The sequence below is a fragment of the Loxodonta africana genome, chromosome 16 (genome assembly GCF_030014295.1).
Source record: "Loxodonta africana isolate mLoxAfr1 chromosome 16, mLoxAfr1.hap2, whole genome shotgun sequence".
Lineage (NCBI taxonomy): Eukaryota > Metazoa > Chordata > Mammalia > Proboscidea > Elephantidae > Loxodonta > Loxodonta africana.
The window spans coordinates 71,758,009-71,780,458 of NC_087357.1; the positions used below are offsets into that span (position 1 = coordinate 71,758,009).

The 22,450-nt window shown below is 36.0% G+C and overlaps 1 protein-coding gene across 6 annotated transcripts in view; it reads right to left on the reverse strand.

Moving 5' to 3' along the window:
* Positions 1-22,450, reverse strand: part of PPP3CB (protein phosphatase 3 catalytic subunit beta) — a 49,492-nt gene that overhangs the window by 17,374 nt on the left and 9,668 nt on the right. For 5 of the 6 annotated variants that reach the window (XM_064269717.1, XM_064269722.1, XM_064269720.1 and 2 more), the window contains exons 2-9: positions 17,658-17,858; positions 16,852-16,976; positions 13,910-14,021; positions 11,941-12,086; positions 11,537-11,676; positions 11,355-11,432; positions 11,155-11,249; positions 8,010-8,135 (exon numbers count right to left, since the gene is read on the reverse strand). In XM_064269717.1, coding sequence (XP_064125787.1) covers positions 8,010-8,135; positions 11,155-11,249; positions 11,355-11,432; positions 11,537-11,676; positions 11,941-12,086; positions 13,910-14,021; positions 16,852-16,976; positions 17,658-17,858 — 1,023 coding nt within the window. Of the gene's footprint in view, positions 1-8,009; positions 8,136-11,154; positions 11,250-11,354; positions 11,433-11,536; positions 11,677-11,940; positions 12,087-13,909; positions 14,022-16,851; positions 16,977-17,657; positions 17,859-20,287; positions 20,419-22,450 lie in introns of those variants that run through there. The other variant, XM_064269721.1, reaches the window with a different exon arrangement.

Here is a 22,450-nt window from a genome sequence, read left to right on the forward strand (position 1 = left end):
AAAAAAGTCCCAGGATTCAATCTTTTAAGAACTGGCTTCAACAACTCCCCTGAAACTTATTTCTAAAGATTCCTAATGACTATCCCACAATCTAAACCCATGGCTCTTTCTTGGGCTTAAACCTCCTTCACCATTCTATATATATATATTTTTTCTCTTTTCCCTTGGTTCCCAGAATTGTAATCTTTTGATTTTCTTGTTTTTTAGACCATTCCCCTCCCCGGCCCCTGCCCATTAACCTTCTCTAGGATTCCTTCTTCTTCCTGACCTCAAAATTTGGATATTCTCAAGATTCTCTCTACAGTTCTTTTTTTATGCTCAATCTCTTGGTGATTCCATCCACTATCACAGTTGTAGTTTCAAGTATTACATCTTTGAAACTGTTCCAAAATCTGCGTGTCTAGTTTTGACCTTTCCTTCAGGCTCTGGATTTCCTTGCTGGTTTTATTACCACTATCTCAAACCATTCATATATTGTCTGTTTTCCCTATTAGAATACAACCTTCATGGGTGCAGGACATTGGTTTGTTCACCACTGTATCCCCAGAGCCTAGCACGGTCCCTGACATGTGACAGGCACCAATAAATACCTGACAAATGAGTAAATTAAGTAAGAAAGGTAGCAAACACACTTCAATTAATAAATAAAAATGCCTATTAAATATCACCCCCAGATGTCCTGACAGCACCTAGAAACGAACACACACAAAATAAAATTTAATGCCCCTACAAACCTGTTCCTCCTCCTACAAATGTACCAAAAGTACACCATTTGTCAGGCATAGTGCTGGGTGCCTGGATTCACGTATGAAAGGCACAGTCTCTACCTTCATAAAGCTTATTAACTACTGAAGGTGATACATATGTTAACTGACCACAAAGAGTCATGAGCACTGTGCTGAAGGCATACAAATGTATGCATAAGGCCAGCAAGTCAGGGAAGGTTTTAGCAGATAGTATTTGAGAAAATCATGAAGTAGGAGTTTGCAAGGTGGACAAGGCAGATAAGGCAGCCTAAGCAGAAGTTAGTGAAAGTATAAAGTAGACTTACAGATCAGTGGAACAGAACTGAGAGTCTAGAAATGAAACCTCACATTTAAAGTCAACAGATTTTTGACAAGAGTGCCAGCACAATTCAGTGGGGGAAACAATAGTCTTTTCAACAAATGGTCCTGGGACAACTGGATATCTACATGCAAAAGAGTGAAGTTGGGCTCCTACTTCACACAATATACAAAATTTAACTCAAAACAGATCAAAGACCTAAATGTAAGAGCTAAAACTATAAAAGTCTTAGAATAAAACATAGGCGTAAATCTTCACGAGTCTGGATTAGGCAGTGGTTTCTTGAATATGACAGAAAGAACAAAATGACTAAAGCATAAGCAACAAAAGAAAAAACAAACTGAACTTCATCAAAATTAAAACCTTTGTGCTTCAAAGGATACCATCAAGAAAGTAAACAAAAACCCGCAGAATGGAAGAACATATTTAGAATCATATATCTGACAAGGGACTTGTATCTATAACATATAAAAAGCTCCTACAACTCAATAATAAAAAGACAACGCATTTTAAATTTTGGCAAAGGATATGAATAGACATTTCTCTAAAGACAACATAGAAATGACCAATAAGCACATGAAAAGATGTTCACCATCATTAGTCCTTAGGGAAATACAAATCAAAAACACCATGAGATACCACTTCATACCCCCTAAGCCCATTGCCGCTGAGTCAATCTTGACTCCTAGCAACCCTACAGGACAGAGTAGAACCACCCCATAGGGATACCCACTAGCATGGCTATAATCAAAAAGACAGGTAATAACAAGTATTGACAAAGATATGGGGAAATTGGCACCCTCATACACTGCTGGTGGGCTCTAAAACGGTGCAGCCATTTTGGAAAATAGTTTAACCATTTAAAAAAAATTAAACGTAGAGCTACTATTTGACCCAGAAATTCCACTCCTGTCTATAACCAAGAAAAATGAAAAGTAGGTAAATTGTACACAAATGTTCATAGCAGCATTGTTCGTAACAGCCAAAAGCAGAAACACACCAAATGTTCATAAACTGATAAATGGATAAACAAAATGTGGTATATCCACACAATGGAATATTACTCAGCCATAAAAAAGAATGAAGTATTGATTCATGCTTCAACCTGGATAAGTCTTGAAAACACTATGGAAAGAAGTCAGTCACAAAAATAAATGTCCAGAAGAGGTAAATCTATGGAGACAAAAAGTAGATTGGTGGCTCCCCAGGGTTGGTGGAGGGGATTTGGAGGAAAATGTGGAGGGACTGTTAATGCGTACCCAAAAAACCCGTTGCCATCGAGTCAATTCCAACTCATAGAGACCCTAGAGGAGAGAGTAGAACTGCCCCATAGGGTTTCCGAGGAGTGGCTGGTGGATTTGAACCTTTTGGTTAGCAGCCAAACGCATGTTTCTTTTCGAGGCTAATGAAAATGTTCCAAAATTGATTGTGGTGATGGATTCACAACACTATGAACGTACTAAAAACCACTAACCCAGTAAACCCACTAAGTTATATAATTTAAATAGGTGAATTATATGGTATGTGAATTGTTTTCAATAACCAAAAAAAAACAAACAAACCCATTGCCCTCGAGCCAATTCCAACTCATAGCAACCCTATAGGACAGAGTGGAACTGCCCTACAAGGTTTCCAAGGAACAACTGGAGGATTAGAACTGCTGACCTTTTGGTTAGCAGTCGAAACTACTCTTAACCACTACACCACCAGGGCTCCATTTTCAATAAAGGTGTAATAAGAAAAAAAAAGAAAACATATGAAGGCATGAAACTTAAAAGAGCCTGGAACATCCAGGATATTAGCTGTGCTATATTATGGTTGGAACATAGTGAATATGAAAGAGAAGGTAGAAACTGAGACTAGAGAAAAAGTAGGGAAGGTCACTAAGGGCCTTGTGTGACAGATTAAAGAACCAACTTTATCTTGAAAGCTACAGGGAACTATTTACGGGTATTAAAACCTTTTACATATACAGTACTTTTTGTCCAGAAGCTTGGCCGTGAAGGAAAGGCGAGGGAAGTCACAGCATAGAAAAAGCTAGAAAATGTAACAGATGAGGGAAATGTTATTTTTCATTTAAAGATGAGATAGATTGAACAATTCGTGAAAGTGCTAGTAGACAGAGTTTGAAGATACAGAGAACTTGGAAAAGCTTCCTGAGGAAGCAGAAGGGCAGTGGAATCTACAAAATATAGAGAAAAATTAAAGATGAGTAGTTTAGGGGAGGGGGAATAATAAGCAGAAAAAGTTCTCACTAGTGACATGTGTTTTCTCTGATAGTGAGAGGAGTAGCTAGAAGATTAAGAAAAAAGATGACATTTAGAATATTTCCTGAGAGAAATGGGAGGAAGCAGACTAGGGACATAAAGGATGTCTGAGTACTACTGAGAGCTCAGATAATGCTGCAAAACAAGGGGTAGCACCAATTGCTCTATAGCCCAGCTGTAGAAATGGAGACAAGGGGTGGTTGTACTTTATTAGGGCTAAGAGTCACAGGACAAATGAAGTACAAAGTCAAGACAGAAAGGAATTTGATGGTGTTTTAAAAAGGAAGAGAAGCAAAAAGGGATCTGATGGGGGAGAAAACTACATGGTCAAAGGCCTAGAGATCCCAATGAATATGAAGGGCAGCTACAATCAAAGAGGGGGGCTGCTGCAATAACAAGGAGTTTTTCATCAGTGTTAACAGTACAATTGCGGTGCAATGGATCACTTTTATATGGCTATTTTCATCATGGTCTTGTAACTCCCACAAAATAACTGAGTGGGACCATGCAAATAAGGTACCTGTGGCCCACCAGGGGGATTGGACAGCTTGCTAATAATGCAAATAAGGTGCACAGCACCGTTGTGGGGGGGAGGTCATGCAAATAAGTTATATGGAACCCTAAAAGGGGATGGATCAGTTTTGCTATCCCACTAGGATTTAAATGAGCCATCCCAGAGGCAAAAAGGGGTAACCTCACTTATCACCAAGGAAGAAGAGCTAGGAGTGAAGCGTGTTCTTTGGACCTGGGATCCTTCCGGTGAGAACCTCCTAGACCTGAGAAACAAAGAGAGAGAGCGAGCTATAATCCCGGAGAAGGGGAAAGACAGCGAGGAACAGCAGCAGTGAAAGGTGGCAGCAGAGGCAACAGAACCAGGAGACAAGCAGGAGACAGCATGGTGGCCTTCCTGGCCCAGAGAGTGAGAAAGCTGAGTGCCTTCGGGCAGGAGGCCTGCTGGCAGAGTGGGGTGCCTCTGAGCACTTGGCAGAGCTAGGCTTGCCAACCCATGCAGCAAGAGAGCTGAGCACCTTTGGACAGGAGGCTTGCTGGCAGGGTAGGGTGCCTCCAGGCACTTGTCAGTGGACCTAAAGAGCTTTTTTAACACTTGCCTGAGCAGGGCAGAGGCTGGGTTGAAGGGCCGAGTAGCTGAGAGACCGTGGACCAGAGAGAAGCCTGCCTGCAGACATGGCTGAGAATCGCCTCTCCTGATCAAAGAATTGTATCCTGAGACATCTCTGATCCTGAATTGTAACCTGTTACTTCCCTAATAAACCCCATAACTGTGAATATGGTCTGTGAGTTCTGTGTGGCCACTGCAATGAATTATAGAACCCAAAATAAAAGTAGAGTGCCATGAGAGGGACAGCTGGTGTCAGAAATAGTAAAAAAGTTTGAAGGGTGGAAGTATATCTGAGCTCCACCTCATAGACATCAGCCTTGGGCTGTAGATCTCGATTCTCCTTCCCCCTTGTGAAGTTAGAGGAGGTGAGATGCTCCTGCCACGCCATTTTTCCAACCATCATTACTAGACTCAAAACATCCAAATTATCTTCAACCATTCTCTTCCCTTAAACATACAATCTTGTTAAGTCCCACTGATTCTACTTCTACAGTTTTGTGGTTCTCCCCTGCTCTCCATTCCTAATGCTTCACTATGTCTCTGCTTAACTTCATAACAGATCTCCCAGCCTCTAGTCTTTGTTCCACCCAGTCTATCTTATCAGAGTAACTTTTCTAAATGACTATCACGGTTATATCATTCTGTTTCAGTGGCTTCCAAGCCACCATTTATCAAAGCTCCAACTTCTCTGTGTGGTGATGAAGATTCTCATATCTAGCCAAGACCTAATTTTTCATTCATTTCCTACTACTGTTCTTCATATATCCTACTTTCCAATCAAACTGAACCACCCCATATTTGTCAGAGACTTTATGCTTTCTTGCTTTAAAGTCTAGGCTTGGGAAGTTCTCTTACCTAGAATTCCTTTACCCATATCTACCATTCTCCAAGCCCCAGTTCAAATACTACTTTAATCTCTCTGAAAGAAATAATCTTCTCCTTCTTCTTAATTCCTATAAAACTATGCTTATACTTCTAGTGGAGGGCTTACCATGTTACATTTTATTATCATTATTTATATATCTTAAGTTTCCTATTAATAGGTAAAGACACATCTTATCTGCATCTGTAGTTACTCAAAGAAAATTCTCAAAAAAAAAAAAATCCAGTAAACGTATACATTGTACATGTACGAACTTCAATGGAAGATCACACCACACTGGCCCCTCTAGATCACAAGCTCTTAAATTGAGGTCAGTAAACCTGAGGGGGTTAACCAATTCACTTCAGATCTATGAACCTACTGAAAATGTTGTCTGTATGTACAGATGTATCTGAACATAAATTTTTCTGGGGTAAAATAACTTTCATCACATTCTCAAAAGGGTTTTGTATTAAGAAAGTAATAAATGTTTTCATGTATGGCTATTTTACAAAAGAAGAGTCTTTAGAGATACATTCTGAAATATTTATGAGTAAAAAAAAGGACAGCTGAGACTTGCATCAAAATAATTGTGGGTAGGGGAGTAGTGGATGGAATGTAAATGAAACAAGATTGGTCATAATTTGATAATTCTTGGGTAAACAGGAATTCATTATAATATTCACTCTATTTCTGCATATGCTGAAAAATTTCCAACATAAGAACTTAAAAATAAGATAAAAAGGAGGTTCTTAGCCTAAGAAGTTTAAAACATACTTTCATCTAAGTTTAGGGTTAACCAAGTCTCTCAGGAAGCCTTTGGCCCAGGTTAGTTGCTTCCCAGGGACTAGATTAGAGTCAAACTGAATTTCCAGAAGCGGAGCACTTGCTGTTTTTCACACCAGAAGAAAATTTCATTAGAATCACAAGTAGTTAAGCTATCTGAACAGCTAACATGTACTAACATGGTAAAATATGCAGAGTTTGAGAAAATCTTCTTACTGCACTCAACTTTGGCTAGGATTCTATTTGCATATAATATTCAAATCTGAGCCTCACATTTTTAGAAAGATGTGAATAATTTAGAGAAGATCCACAGAAAAACAACAAAAAATAGTCAAAAGGTTAGAGTACTTCCTTGTATTACAACAGATTCAATGATTTAGAGTAGCAAAAGAACCAAAGATCACTTAGTAGCAGACTTCAAATGTAGGAACACTGACAGCCACTGTTCTTCATCTTCACTCAGGAGGAGTTCACAGAAATTAGATTAAATCTTCTTATCTCTCAAAAGGAGTTGGACTACATGACTGTTAAGTTCACTGATGTGTTTGAAAACTCTGGTAACCTGGTTTTTGATGGATGTACAAGTTGAGAAAAATCTATTATCGGTATTTCCTTCCTTGTTTTCATACTCACAGCATAGGCATTTAGATTAGGCACAGTGATATTTCCTTATTGTAGAGGCACCAGAGAACTAAATTAGAGAGAATCTATGAAATGTCCATTTTTCTCCTACCCTATCCGCTCCATCCCCCCACCGTATTACATTAAAATAGTTAAATTGCAGTCCAGTCTAGAAGCTGGAGAATGAGCAAGATGAATTCTTAAATTCCCTTTAGCCTGATGATGCTATGATTGAGCTATTTCTCATATCCCAAAGATAGAAGGTTGTAAGTGTAATGCATCCCTTGTACCTAAGCCCTTAACTGGTCCCCTTCTCAAATGCTGAAGTGGGTAATTCTATCTCCATATTAACTTAATGTTGGACCTACTGAGTAACTAACCAAGACCAAAGGCAATCTGCAGAAAACCTTTTTAACATACACAGTTTAAGTATTAACTGATTTTAGAGCCAAAAGCTGCCTTGGCAGACGTGACATATCTCATACAGAAAGGAACATTTTGTAACATGAAAGAGGTGAGAAAAAACAGAGGGGGATATGGAACAAAATGTTTTACAATCACATCTGTGCTCTCATACTGTTATTTTCCACATATGGAAACTGAGGCATTGCTTTGTGAAAAAACTAACACTACATGGAAAAGAAAATGATAAATAAGGACAGCCTAAGAATTCTATAGAACTAGAAATAAAATTTCTTTAGTATTTATGTTCCCTTAAAAAGCTTATTAGGTATGCACAAATAGCTATTCCTCTAAGTTATCAGAACTAAAATTCTTTACGTATTTTTGATATAAGAGAATATTAAGGGAGAGCCTGAATTTCTCTTTGTAATTTCTTTCCGAATACAGAGCTGATATAAAACGACTAGCATTGTCAAAGAACTAGGGCTACTGAATTCTCCCATGAATTGCTATGACATCCTCAAAAGTGGTATTAAATTATGCAGAAGGGTCCATTCCAAAGCAAAGCTATCCCTCCTTTCCTTCATAAAAAATTTAAGCTGAAGAAAAAAAGGGCAGAAAACCCAACAGCTGAAGACAACATCAGGCTATTTATAAGTCTTCTCCCAGTCCCCCAGACACCCTCACATGGGGGCTGTAAACAGCTAACTAAAATATCTTTGAGGCTCTCATATCCACACTCACTGACACAAGCAGAGCTGTACCCACAGTGAAACCTGACTTCAGTTTCCTCTGGCAAGTACGTGCCTGCAATAGTAAACTGGAGTAAATGTAATAGGAATAAAACAACTGTTTGGGGTGGTTTTTTTTTAAATAAAAATCATACCTTTTTCTCCAACAAATGGTAAAGACCATGTGAAGACATCCATAAAATTGGGCAACCAGTAAGGATGTGGTGAACAATTAAACTGTCGAATATTCATCACATTATTTTCATACTTTAATACAGCAGCTGTAAGATAAGTTTGAATGTCAATTTAAGAATTTGCCTTTAGGGCCCAAAGTATAAAACACATCAAAACAGAAAAATATCCTTTTAGGGGGAGGAGGGTCAAGGAGTGAGTGGAATTAGGGATGGCAGAGGGAAGTAGGAACTCATTTTAGTAATACCATACTTTTTAAAAAAAAAAACACACTTTTATATATAGAGTGATAGATCTTCACTCATTATTACACATGAAATTTCCAGATTCTTTCTAGAGTGCTCATATTACTTTATAATCCAATGATGAACATGCACTTTTACTAAATCCAAAATTGTGAAAATGCAACTTTTAGAGGAAACACAGAATGGCAATAAGCAATTTTCTAGGTTTAACAGTTCAAACAAGTTGGAGGAATTTAAGAGGGTCTTTTCAGCTGCAGGCAACCTGAAAAGGATAGCTGAAAGGTAATAGAGCAAAAAACAAACAAAAAAACCAATTTGAACACTTTATTTATAAATCAATTTATTTCATTTAAGACGGGAAATCAGGTGAAGCTACTACAAAGAAGTATTTTATTTCATTTAGGGAAAAAAATTCCATTAAAACACCAAAGAAAAAATATTATAGCTAAATAACCCAAAGGTAACATATTCATCTCAATTTCAGATATCTAATGTTTCAATGTGTTGATATAATTAATATCTTAAATTAACTGACATAGATTTTAGTCATGGTTACATTATTTTATGGAACACTGGGTTGCTGGATTCTAATCTAGGCCACAGCACATACTAGCCATGCAATGCTGGGTAAATTATTTAACGAATCTGTTTCTCACTTAAAAAAAGGGGACTAATATATCCAATTCTGCCTACCTCAGAAGTTTAAGATCAGAGAATGTATTTCACATGAGAGCACATAAAATTATAAAATGCTTTGTAGATATAATAATTATAATAACTACGTGGTTATATGAAACCCTGGTGATGTAGTGGTTAAGAGCTATGGCTGCTAACCAGAAGGTCAGCAGTTTGAATCCACCAGGTGCTCCTTGGAAACCCTATGGGGCAATTCTACTCTGTCCTATAGGGTCGCTATGAGTTGGAATCAACTCGATGGCAATGGGTTTGTTTTTTTTTTTAATGTGGCTTTACATATATATTCACTTTTAATGAAAAGCACTGAAATGTAGATGTTAAATTCTAAAACTTGTGGTTCTGGCTAATATGGAGTCAAAAATAATCCTGCTAATAATCCTGCTACATGTTATCACTTACCAACTTAATATACATATGTAATCTTTCCCATGTGAAATAGAAGTATTTTAAATTTAGCCTCAGAAACTATTAGCTTGGGCTGATATCAAGTTTTCAGATCTTTCTTAGTAGGGGAAAAAAGAATCTAGAAAATTGCATTAGGAATGGAATGAAACATTACAAACACAACCATACCACGTAATCACCCAAATTATTAACACTATTTATGTCCAGACTCAAAAATACCAAGAGACATTTAATTTTGACAAGACAGATTCAATGGTTTAAGTTTCTTTTCTAAGGACTAAGAAAACTGATTCCTTAACTTCCTGACAAAGGGCAACCAGTAAGGCAGTAATCAGCTGGGCACTGAACTCTAACTAAAACTCTAACTAGTTCCCTTAAAATTGACAAGGGGAGGTCAGAGTTGAAGAATTAGAGCACTGGAAGACTAAATGTAGTATTTGAATGGAATCAGAATGTAAACATGTTTCACCTCAAAAATGAAGCCACACTTCATTAGATATCATTATAGAAATTTCTAATTTTATAAACTAAAATATAATTTAAAAGATTATTTAGGCACTGCTATAATTTGAAGCTGCACTGATAGCAGTTTCTCAAGATTAGCAACTCATTTTACCTCAATGCTATGGCTGTTTTGGTAACTAATGTACTATAAGTTCTCATAGCATTTTCTGTACCAAAGTTATTATCCAGCCTGCTACTGTCTGATCTCAAGGCAAATGTTTTAATCTTTTAACTACAACCTCCTGTTACCCAAAAAACCCTTATTCTGCTCTTTTGAACTTACACCATGACCCATATCTAGCAATGACCTCATTATCTCTTTAAATGTACTTTTAAAAGTCTTTAACCTTCTTTTCTTTCTTCCTGGCACATTCATTCCCATCTGACCCTGGAAGCTATGGCACAGTCAAATGAATTCCAGACATGTCAAGACAGAAGAGGTGGCTTGTTAATTTCCTCTTCTGAAAATGTGAACTCTGTAAATATTCCCAATCTCATCTTCAATGTCCTTGGCACACACTTAACTAGATTATGATCCTTTGGCATTACCATTCAATAAGCTATGTTCAAAGTTACATGAAACCCAATTATTACAGACAGACCGAATTTGGAAGGAGGGGATATGAAAACCACTGGAGCAAAAGGTAAAGAAAAAAAGATATAAGAAAAAAGGGAGGAAGAGCAGTAGTAAGAAAGGAGTAAGAAAGGGAAGAATGCATCCCTGAAAGGTGGTCAGAGTGGATTAATCAAAGAAGGCTCTACTACAAATCTTCATGGGGGCAGTGATAAAACCGGAGGTAAGAAAAGAGAATAGGAAAGGGAAAGAGAACCTAGATCAGAGAACATAAAACAAGAAACATGATAAACGAAACAACTAGACAGTGCAAATAAATGAAACAGTCACAGCAGCAACAGCTTTACGCAAACAAGAAAACATTCTCTTGATTATAAGGAGGAAGATTTAAAAAAGGGAAGTTTGAGAAAATCATGTTTGGCTTTACCTACTCAGCTTAGAGCATTATTGTACAAGACAGCTTTTGTGAGTGACAAGTTGTGGAATGGTTACATATGACTTAGCTTCACATTTTGGATTTTATCTCTTGTTCTCTCTCCTCCCTTATATCTTATAACTTTTTATAATGAGATGTGGATAGGTACAGTTTCAAACAATGCCCCTTTTCTATTATAGTTTCTAAAAAATAAGTCAATTACAACGCTAAGTTGCTTAACAATTTTTTTTTTATCAACAACATCTTACCTTTATTATTGTAGACATCTAAGTAATTAGGTGCCGAAAAAATTGTTATTAATGAAGGGAACCCTGTAGTTTGACTTTTTCTGTACATTCTATAGCTGCAAAACAAATAGCTTAATATGCATCGTAAAGCATCAATCACGGTTACTAAGTTTGATTTGTATTTAAGGTGTTAATTTGGGTCAGGGAAACAGAACTCTTACCCTGCATCTTGAGCTTCATGAGCTCTAATAATCGATAACAAATTATTGTTTTGCAAAAATTCACACACTGCTGGATAGCTGTAGGGGAAAAAGAGTAAATTAAGTAAAATAATGTTTTTCTATATGAAGCATATACTATTTTAAGAACTAAAATGTAATTAATCTTGGATATTTTTCCTTACTTATAAAAATAAGAACATCCTCGAACTGTATTGTGACTAAAATGTTCCTGTGATTTTTCATTTCCAAAATCTTCAGAGGGATCGGACCATAGCAAGTCACACATTGGTCCAAATGCAGGTGGCTCTTTGAATCTATCTAACTGTGAAAGAAAGAAAAGAAACAAAGAACAGAAATAACTCGTGAAAAAGTGAGGAGAGAATGGACGTGGGAAAGCGGTACCAACTTTGAGTTCTGTCCGTATTACATTATTCTGAATGATTAAAAGATATTTCCTTAAAATATCAATAGACTAAGTTTTACCATTACCTAATCTTGGCAGTGAAGAGAAGTCTGAAGCTTCTACTCTCTATCCAACAAAGTATTATAAATAGGAATCGACCTTGGAACTAAAATATATACTCACTCTCCTAATATCATCCAGTGTGTGTATTTCTGGTGAAAGTCCACCATGAACACAAAGAAACTGTTGGTTTAAAAGTGCAGCAAGAGGCAGGCTATCGAATGCTTCCATACAAGCTTCATAGACTCTTTCTGAATATTTAATTTTACCTAGAAAAAGAAAAAATTAATTGAAAATTACAGTACTAGTTGATCATTCTGAAAAGATAAATTTGATTATTAAAACCAAGGCAAGAAAACTTTAGAGATGGAAAACAGGCGAGTGGTAGCCATGGGCTGAGAGTGGGTGAGGGAATGACTACAAAAAAGCAGGAAGGAGAAATTTATGGGGCGATGAAACTTTTCTGTATTATGGTGGACAACTATGTGGATCTGTCAAAACTCACAAAACTGAAAGCACAAATAGTGAATTTTACTGTACGGAAACAAACAAAAGACAAGCATCTTCACCTATAAGAATCAACAAAAGTAAGCAATGCCATCAGTCTTAGAAGACAAAATGTTTGCTCTCACTGAACTGATTTTGGGTATGCAGCAGATAGTCATAAAATATTGCTTTAAAAAAAAAGTGAAATCTCTATAAAAACTCAACTGTAGGCCTAGTTAAGTGAAATCAAAGCTATACTTGAGGTTAATATAGTTTTAATCCTTATTTTATTATAAGAGTCAGTGACTACTGTTACTGCTATCACAGGCAAGACCACTTACATTATCACAACAAAACTCAATTAAAATAAATACGTAAAAGATGATATTCACATGCTGGAGGTGCTGAGGAGTTGCTCTCTTCTACACTAAATGCTTAAAATGGGCAGTGAAGCAGGAAGCCAATAGAGATAGGAAGGCAAGAGAGAAAAAACTCTACCACATCAAACTGTCATTTACTTTCAAGGAAACATCATGCACATTTCTTTGCTCCTTTTTACCTTTATATTCCCCAATATTTTGTTTTTAATGGGATTTTGATAGATGGTTAATTACCTCACCAAAATAAGAGCTTACCTCCTATTTCTTTTAATATTGTAATATTCAAATGTGAAAAAATCTATATTCAGCAACCACAAGTTCTAAACTGGTGGTGTGCTGACAGAACTGCGGTTTAGTAAAAACTGTTAATAAAAATTTTAATTTGATTACTTTTAGGTCACAGTAATTCTGAAATTATTTCTATTTTTAGAACTTAACTCCAAGACTTAATACAATCGTGAATATTAACAAGCACGTGAGTATAAGATGTGAAAAGAGGCCAAACACTGCTATATATCAGATAAGTGTTTATAGCTATTAGATTCCTATTGCTGTAACAATTAAAGAAAAAAGGGGGGTTAATACGTAGGTCAGAATTTCATGTCATACACTGCATGTTCAAGGAGCCCTGGCGGCAGAGTGGTTAAAGTGCTCAGCTGCCAACCGAAAGGTTGGCGGTTCAAACCCACCAGCCGCTCCACGGGAGAAAAATGTGGCAGTCTGCTCTCGGAAACCCTATGCGGCAGTTACAGTCTGTCCTATAGGGTTGCTACGAGTCTGAGTTGACATGACAACAATGGGTTGGTTTTTTGGGTTAGCATGTTTCAAACTATCTGCAACGATGACAGGATAAATAATTGTTAAGAATCTTCATGGGAATGCCTCAAGATCAGGGGACAAAAATCTCCAATGCAACAACAACAAACATTTCTTTTTTTGGTTTTCATTCTTACTTTTAGGAAAAATAATTTTTACCTAAAATTATCTACAAAACTCAAACTGTTCCTAAGTACATTTGTAAAAATCAAGCTTAATAGTTCAATTTCAGATTGAAATGAAAACTTCTCATTAAATGCCATTAAGCACTAGAGAGTTCTTGATAATCTTCCTCAAAACTTTAATATCTGTTCTTACAGGTTGCATTGTAAAGTCTTCATAACTTACTACCCATATCACTCCAAAAGAATACCAAGGAAGTGAAACGTATTTCTCCTGGAAGTACTCACATTCCTGCTTAAAGGTAAAATATTCAGTAAGGTGTCTGCATTCATGGTTGCCTCTCAGAAGAAATAATGTGCTTGGGTATAGAATCTTCAGGACCCATAAGTATAAGACACACTGCAAAAGAAAATGTCTTCAGTGAATTTATCTTATATTTCTGTTTAACGTGTTTATTCTTTGCTTCTTTTTCTCTAATCCTATTTTCCATCTCCTTTACTCTTTCCATCTCCTTTATTCTTTATTCGCTCTCTTTGTCCTTTATTAAAATATGAATTCCATGAAATCAGGGACTTTGTAATTTTATTCACCCTAAAAAAGTACCTACCAAATAGAAGAGCAATACATATTTGTTAAATGGATGAACTAAATAATCCAGTTACTTTCAATTTACAAATTGCTCATTATAAAAGCAATTACCAGATTGGTGTGTCCTCTTTAGGTATATTAATAAAATACAATGTTAAAGATAATAGCAGCTAATATTTACTGAGCACTTACAATGTGCCAAGCACTATATAATTCCCCTCATTTACTCCTCAAACAATCCTATGAAGTATGTACCATTACCTCTATTTTACAAAACGGGGAAACTGAAACAAAGAGTAATTAAGTAACTCATTCAATATCACAAAACTTGTAAGTAATGAAGTCAGGATTCCACACCTCTGATCCTAAGCATTATACCATGCAGTCTAATGAAGGTAATGGCCCATGTTTTATGTTTGTTTTGCTAACTCGAGTTATAAATGTTGCCTTACGTAAGGCTCTATCATCTAAACTGATTTAAAGAAAATGCAATTTTTTTAATAAAAAAGAATATTTAAGAGCAGTGTAACCATTTATGCCAGCAGATGCTCTGCTGCAAATTTAATGTAAGAAACAGACTCACATTTTACTCACTTGTTTAAAAAAAGAAAAAGAAAGGAAGACTATTTTGTTTGGAAATACACATGGTATATATAATCACATACAAAAAGAAGAAACAAACTTTATTTTTAGCAAGTATACTGAACATTTTTATATTTATATATAAGAAACATATTCAACAGATATATTGAAATGTTTAAGTATTCATACCTTCATTTTGTTCACAAGAAAAAACAGCAATACTTAATAAACTCATCTTGTTCTTATTATTTATTTTGATTCCATTATTTTCATTTTATAACAATATTAAATGAGTCAGCTACATAATACTTCAATATACACAAAACATGCTTAGCTACCAACTAAACTTCCTAAAATTGTCAAATTCTACTGTTTTTCTTGAAACCTTAATGTAATTCAAGGAAGACGGAGGGGGCTGATAATGAAAACTATGAGTGGGAAAAAGAATTCAGGATAATAAAATTCCTAAGGTAGGCAGGACAGAGACCTGAACTCCCTCCCCCAACAGAAATCCTAGCACACCTCAGAAAGGAAGTTACGTTGAAAACACTGGAGAAAGCAGTATAAACAACAGTGACGCACATGAAAATGCACCAGGTAAGACTTCAATATCTACTGAGAGATGGCTAAGAGTGTATCTGCTTGATAAGGGATCAAATTGACAACAGCAACTTCAAAGACTAGCTAGGAACCTCAGGGGGCAGTAAGTTTATGTAAATGAGGGAGGAACAACTCAGAAAAGGAAAGTGAGGATGGTTGCACAACTCGAAGAATGTACTCAATGTCACTAATTGTACATGTACAAACTGCTGAATTGGTATATGTTTTACTGTGTATATTCTCAATAACAAAATAAACAAAATTTAGGAAAAAAAAAAAGTACACGGGCTTGGAATCTGACTGCCTGGCTGCACCACTTGTTAACGATGTGACCTTGTGCAAGTTATTTAACCTCTTTAAAATCTCAGTTTCCTCATCTATAAAATGGGCACAATAACATTATAACTTTGTTGTGAGGATTAAATTAATCAAAATGTGTTAAGTGCTTAGGCCATGCTTGGCACACATAAAATACTCAACACAGATTTATAAAAAGAATCTACTGGTAGAGCGTTCATCCAGCAGTTCAACCTCTGGAATCAGGGCAAGTATGCAAAGGTATATGAATAACAGGGCTCACTGAAGCATTATTTATAATGGAAAAAACTGAGTACATTCTAAGTTCCTAACAATAAGGATTTGATTAAACTGTTTCCTTTGTTTGGTGGAATACAATGCAGTTATTCAAAAAGCTGCAGATTTATATTTACTGACTTGGAAAGACATCCACAGTTGTAGGAATGCACGAAAAGTGGAAGTTACAGAACGATGTTATTGTACATTTTCATTTTTAATAAGAGAGAGAGATGCATATATTAGAAAAAACAGATTGTGGTATATTTGCCACATTTTATTCATATAATGAGAAAAGAAAGAGGAGCTAAAAGAACCATTTACTGTTAAGTGATGATTAACAGGTCATTTGTAATGCTTCCTTTTTTTAAAACAAATGAACACTTTCAGTATAAACAAAGACTCCACACTATACGCTTGGGTTTTAACAGCTACTTCAGGAAAGACAGAAACACTAGGGCTTAAAGAATAAAGGCATCATAATATGCTTTATTTAATCAGAGGGAATTCAATTCGTTTCTTTTCACATGGGTTAAGTTCTGAGAAGCGAGCAAGAGAGCACTAGTTCCTTAGGGCCACTAGGTAACAGGGCAATAAAGAGTTCTCAGTCTGCTCATGATTACCACTGGGAAAAAAGGCAATTATAATTATATAATTAAATACAATTAAACACAGAATACAAAGAAAATCACTTGAATGATTTGAAATACAGAAGAGAAATAAATAGTGGCTTAAAAAAACAAACAAGCAAATGAACTCAAAATACACAGAGGTTTTAAAAAGAACTCCACACAGGTACTTTAAGGAACTTATTTCACTAGGAATTAATAGAAATCATTTATGTTAACACTTAACAGCAAATCAAATGACAGTATATGATTATTACCTCTATACTAAAATAACCTCTGTCCACATAATCACCAAGAAAAAGGTATCGTGTATTAGCAGGTGATCCTCCCACTTCAAAAAGTTTCATCAGATCAAAAAATTGGCCATGGATGTCACCACACACTGAAACAAGAAGATTATTAGATATGAAAAAAACTCTGAAATAACAAATTTTACTTCAATTCTAATTTCTTTAATATAAGAGATAGTGTAAATGCTATCAAGAAATGTCTGAGGAGGTAGTGGTCTATGAAGAGTTATGACAGGGGTGATGTGTAACCAACGGTTCGTGTGCTCAAGGTCTAGAACAAGATGGAACAGAAATACCAAAATTTGTGGTCAGTGACAAAATTTTCATCTAAATTTACAGAGGCCCTCTTTAGGGAGCCAAGGATATAAGTCTTAGGATGATAAAATTATACTGGTAGCAGTAAAACCTCCATTCTAACTCAATACTTTCTGTTGACCTCTAAATGATCACCTTTTCAATGATATTGAGGTATTTGCCCTTAATGATTGAAAACAAAGTAAATAAGTACTTGTTTTATCAACTGATGTATGGCCAACACAACTGATGAAACTTTCACAAAGCATATTAGACTAACTTCTGCACTCAGATTTAGGATCATGTTTGTTCACTGAAAAGAAGTAAAAACTAAAAATTACAGAAAAAACTAAAATTACACAAAATAATTAAAAAATCCGAGATAATGTCCGTGTAATGTGATAAAAGAGGAAAAAGCTTTATATCCAGGCAACTAAAGAATGTTATAAAAATTATATCCAAAACACAAATAAGTGTACCTGTAATTGGAGCTTCTACTTCTATCATGGTTTTCTCTCTCCGAAGGATGGCAGCACCCTCATTGATAATTCTAAGTGCAATTTCTTCATCTACCCGACCTTCTTTTACTAAATGGTTCTTCAGAACATCAACCCTGGGTATCCCATCCATATCAAATACTTCTTCAGATGTCAAGCGATGTGTTGGGGGGAACGGGACAGCTGAAATTTTCGTAATTAATAAAAGATAAATCACTACTGACATAGTAACGTAAAAACTAATCAATGGATCTAGACAAATAAGAGTGAAAATTAAAAAGTAGAGGTTTTTGTTTCTTGGCCATTTGTTGGGTAAAGTGTTAATTAAAAAAAAACAATCAAATTATACTACTTTTAGTGATCTGTATATAGTGTTCTTTGTTAAGAATTATTAAAGGAATGAATTGTCTCATAAAATTTAGAAGTTCTTTCCAGATAAATAAAGCTTGTTTCTTAAAGCCAAAACATTTTTTAGCAGAACTTTTAAAATGTATTATATACTTCTTCACCTTAAATGCAGTACAATAAATACAATTTAATATCACATCAGATTGAGCAGAAAGAGATCCCAAATATAAAGTGATTCACTATTTTCCTAATAAAGAACATAAAAAACAGTGCTTTTTGGTCAACTTGATAATAAACTTTCAGGGATAGAAATGAAATAGTCAAATGCTTACTTATGAAATTAAAGTGAACTCAGTTGCACAGATGGCCTTTAAAATAATATTAATAAATCCTAACAATTTAGAAATTCTGTATTCCTACTTTTGTATTTCACGAAATACTTTTATTCAAAATCTTTACGCACATCTTTGACATCAGTGTATTCCTTATCATCGGAGTCACTTTTGAGTCCCCTAACACACTCTGGAGAGCAAACCACCTTCATTTCTATCTAAGTTGCTTGAAATACAGTGCTTTTTATGTGGAAAATGCTCTCACTACAAATTTACCCCAAACCACAAGTTGCTATCTAACTACTGAAATGGTTGACTTTTTCACTCCAGTCGTGTATACTTAAGGTTCCCGGGTGGCACAAATGGTTCGTGCTCGGTACCTGCCAAAAGGTCGGTGGTTCCGATCCGTTCAGTGCTGCCAGGGAAGAAAGGTCTGGTGACCTACTTCCATAGGATTGTAGCCACTGACAACCTACGGAGCACAGTTCACTCTGACACACACGGGTCGCCAGGAGTCAGAATCGACTCTAGGGCAACAGACTTGGGTTTTTTTTAGTGTATATTTATGATTTTTACAAACTAATCAACTATACTACGTTTAAGTGGTATTTGTTGAATGGAATGAAAAAAGCCTGTCTTCAATACTATCTGGCACAATTTTGAGCTCATATACTTATGAAAAATTACTAAGTATCTGTTACATTTATTTGATTCCTTTTTTACTGATTCCAACAAGTGGCCTCTTCACGCATTTCAAAATAGGTTTCAACTTAAGTAGTTTCAGGCTCTTTATCAAATAGTACTTTGTTTTTCAAAATAAAGAAAGCGTGAGAGAAATTTATATTTAGAATCTATGTACAGAATCAAATGTAAGGCAACTCTCTCTTTTCTGGAAAAAAAATTGTTTTAGAAAAGAACTCACTATATTTGGGTACACAGTATACAGCATTTTCTTGTTTAAGGGTCATCATTGTGGTTATCAATTATTATACAGAAGCCTGGAAATGTATAGGATCAATTGCCCCTTCACATTTCAATTTAAAGTAACTAAAAAAAGGGAGCAGGGTTAGAATTATACCAATTATTTAAGAAAGAATAATAAATAACCACATTCTCATACTAGGAAAAAAATATAGGAGGAATTTAATCCTTTATAAGTGAGGTAAAAACTAAGGCCAACCATTTCTAAAAAATTTTGAAACCACCAATACCCTCCCCCCTTTCTTTTTGATACTTAGTAAAACAGAACTTGAACTTGCTTATTGTCCCTTCATGACAAATACATTTATTCCCATTACTTTTTATCACATCTAAGAACAAGAACAACAACAAGGCATTAATATACATTTTGTTACCCCAAATATAGCATGTCTATATTCTAATGTAATAGAATACAGGAAACCCTGGTGGCATAGTGGTTAAGTGCTACGGCTGCTAACCAAAGGCTCAGCAGTTCGAATCCGCCAGGCGCTCCTTGGAAACGCTGGGGCAGTTCTACTCTGTCCTATAGGGTCGCTATGAGACGGAATTGGCTTGACTGGGTATATTCTAACAAAATAAAATCCTCAGTTAAAATGTTTTTCCCCATTAGATATTATACATGCTGTAACCCAACTTGCCACCTATCAGTAAACCAACTGTTTAAAAATACAAAATTTAACAAACTGATTATTAAATAAACCAAAAGCTGCTTTGGGAACATTTAAAAAATGAGGTTGACTATTAAATACAAATTTCTGAGACCCAGACAAGATCATATGATTTTTCTCATCAAGCCGAAAGGATCTTTTTAATCACTCCACTCCAGGACAAGAACTACTGTTTAATTTAGGATGCTGCATTCTAGACCGTATGTACTTCCTAACAATCAACAACTTAATTTCACTAATGGCTGAAATTCTGTTCAAAATACAGAACTTTCTAAAAACCCACCTGGGGACTCCTCCCTTCTCCCCCAACTCAGCCAGACACAAATGGTGCTGTTTACACATACTCTGTAAATGCTCTACCTCAAGTCACACTGAGGTATTGATTCTTCGTCAACTAAGAGCCAGAACGTCTTTATTCACCTGAAAAAAAAAAAGTATAAGCTGCCTCCATACCCATGAGTTTATTATCTATGAGCCTACGTTCGTCTACTTCATTCTCAACTCAAGGCATACTTTCACATTTCAAAACCAACTGGCATACTTTTAAGAAATGGGTACGGGCTGGGGATAGCGACATGTCACCAGTTCGTGGGTGAAAACTACAGAGGATCAGTGTTGTAATAACTTTGCAAAGTGGAGAATAGGGAGTTGCAACAGAATAAGTTTCGATATACTAGCAAACACGAAGGCAAAAGAAAAACGGCACACACAGTGCTGTTTGGCAGCTGGAAAAAGGAGCTACAACAGGTGATCTGTCCAGGAGAAAGAAAACTGATCAAAAATAGAATTTGGTCTAAAATATGTGGGTCAATAGGGGGTTAAATTTTTTTTCCACCAAAAATTAATATTCTCAATTACTTTTACAACTCCAAAGGCATTTTAAAACATTTAATCTAATTTTCAGATTTTTAAAGGTTTTGTTAAAATTTTTCCATTTTATTATTTCTGCTTTTCCAAAGTTCTTTTTTTTTTCCCCCTCTGTTTTCATACTATTTTACTACTCTTCCATATTTGTGATAAGAAAAAACTAGAACTACGGCCAACAACTGAAATGACTAATAAAGGAGGATTAGTTGGGACAAGCTAAAGAGCTACAAAATCACCTCGACCCAAAACCAATCACCTCGAAAGAACCCCAATTACCAATATTAGGAAACTTGATTTGTTAATATATTAATTTTGACCAAACTGTTCTGTTGAAAAATTTTCTTTCACTGGAACTTTAGCATGAAGGGCATATCTGTATAGCAATTAAGAACATTCATATGGCATTTTCACTCACATTTAATGCACAACAGCTAAAAAATAAGTTTTTATGTAGCAAGTGGAAAAGCAAACCAGGGACACAGACTGATCAGGGATTTAGGGAGACTGGGGGTGAAGACATTAGAAACTATGTGCCCCAACTCCAAGCAAAAGCTGAAAACCATTAGCCCTATGAGGTCTTCAACACCAACTGGGGTGTAGCCTGTACCAGCTGAACAACTTCACTCCAGTGTCACTGAGATGCCTAATGTAAGTTAACCTCATTGCCGTCCTTGACAACTACCCAAAATAAAGTCCCTCCTGTCTTCCAAACGTCAGAATTTTGCTGTTTTTCTTTACATTGCCATGCCATTCTCTTCCAATCCTTTTTATTGAGCCCTTCAGAATTCCTAAGTTTAAAAAAAAAGAAAAAAAAAAAGCAGCTAAACACCCTTTCCCCCTCCCCACACACACACACACTCTTTCCTACTCTGACTCTTCAAAGAATGCTGTCTTCACCTCTCTTCCCAGTCTTTTCAAAGATGCCACTCAATTTTCCACACCTTACTACTCCCAGCAGAGTAGGCTCCAGCCTTCTTTTAGCTCTCCATAACCGCTTCCGAAGCATCACTCCACTGAAGAAAAAAAAGTTTCCTTCTTTAAGGTTCATGCCTTCTAGCGATTTTACTTGTCCCTATTTACTAAACTTCTGATCACCTCTCACATTCATCCTAAACTCCAGTTCCTGCCTCATAAGCCTTCTAAGTCCCAACATCGTCAATGTCCAAATGGAGGACCTATTCAAAACTTAAGAGCTCAGAGGTTTGAGTTCCATTTCACTTCAAGTCCTCACAGTGTTGGCCATAGTTACTGCTTCACCTTTGAAATCCTGATCTCCAATCTCTCACTCCATGATCAAACCTTCCTTTCCTTCCAATTTCACTCCCTATTTTATCTGTTCTCTACTGTGCCAAGAACTTGTACAGCTCCTTCTTATCAACACCTCTGGCTACCATTACTTCCTACAATTTTGAAGTTATTCCACCACCCACTCACTTTTAAAACAACATCCTGAACTGCCTTGCCCTTTTGTCCTTCTATTGTATCTGCCAGGCAAAACCCTAATTTTTGGAAGAACTGGCGTGTAAACTTAGGTGCCTAAGTATAAAATGGTCAAAACGGTCCAGTGTTACTTCTATTC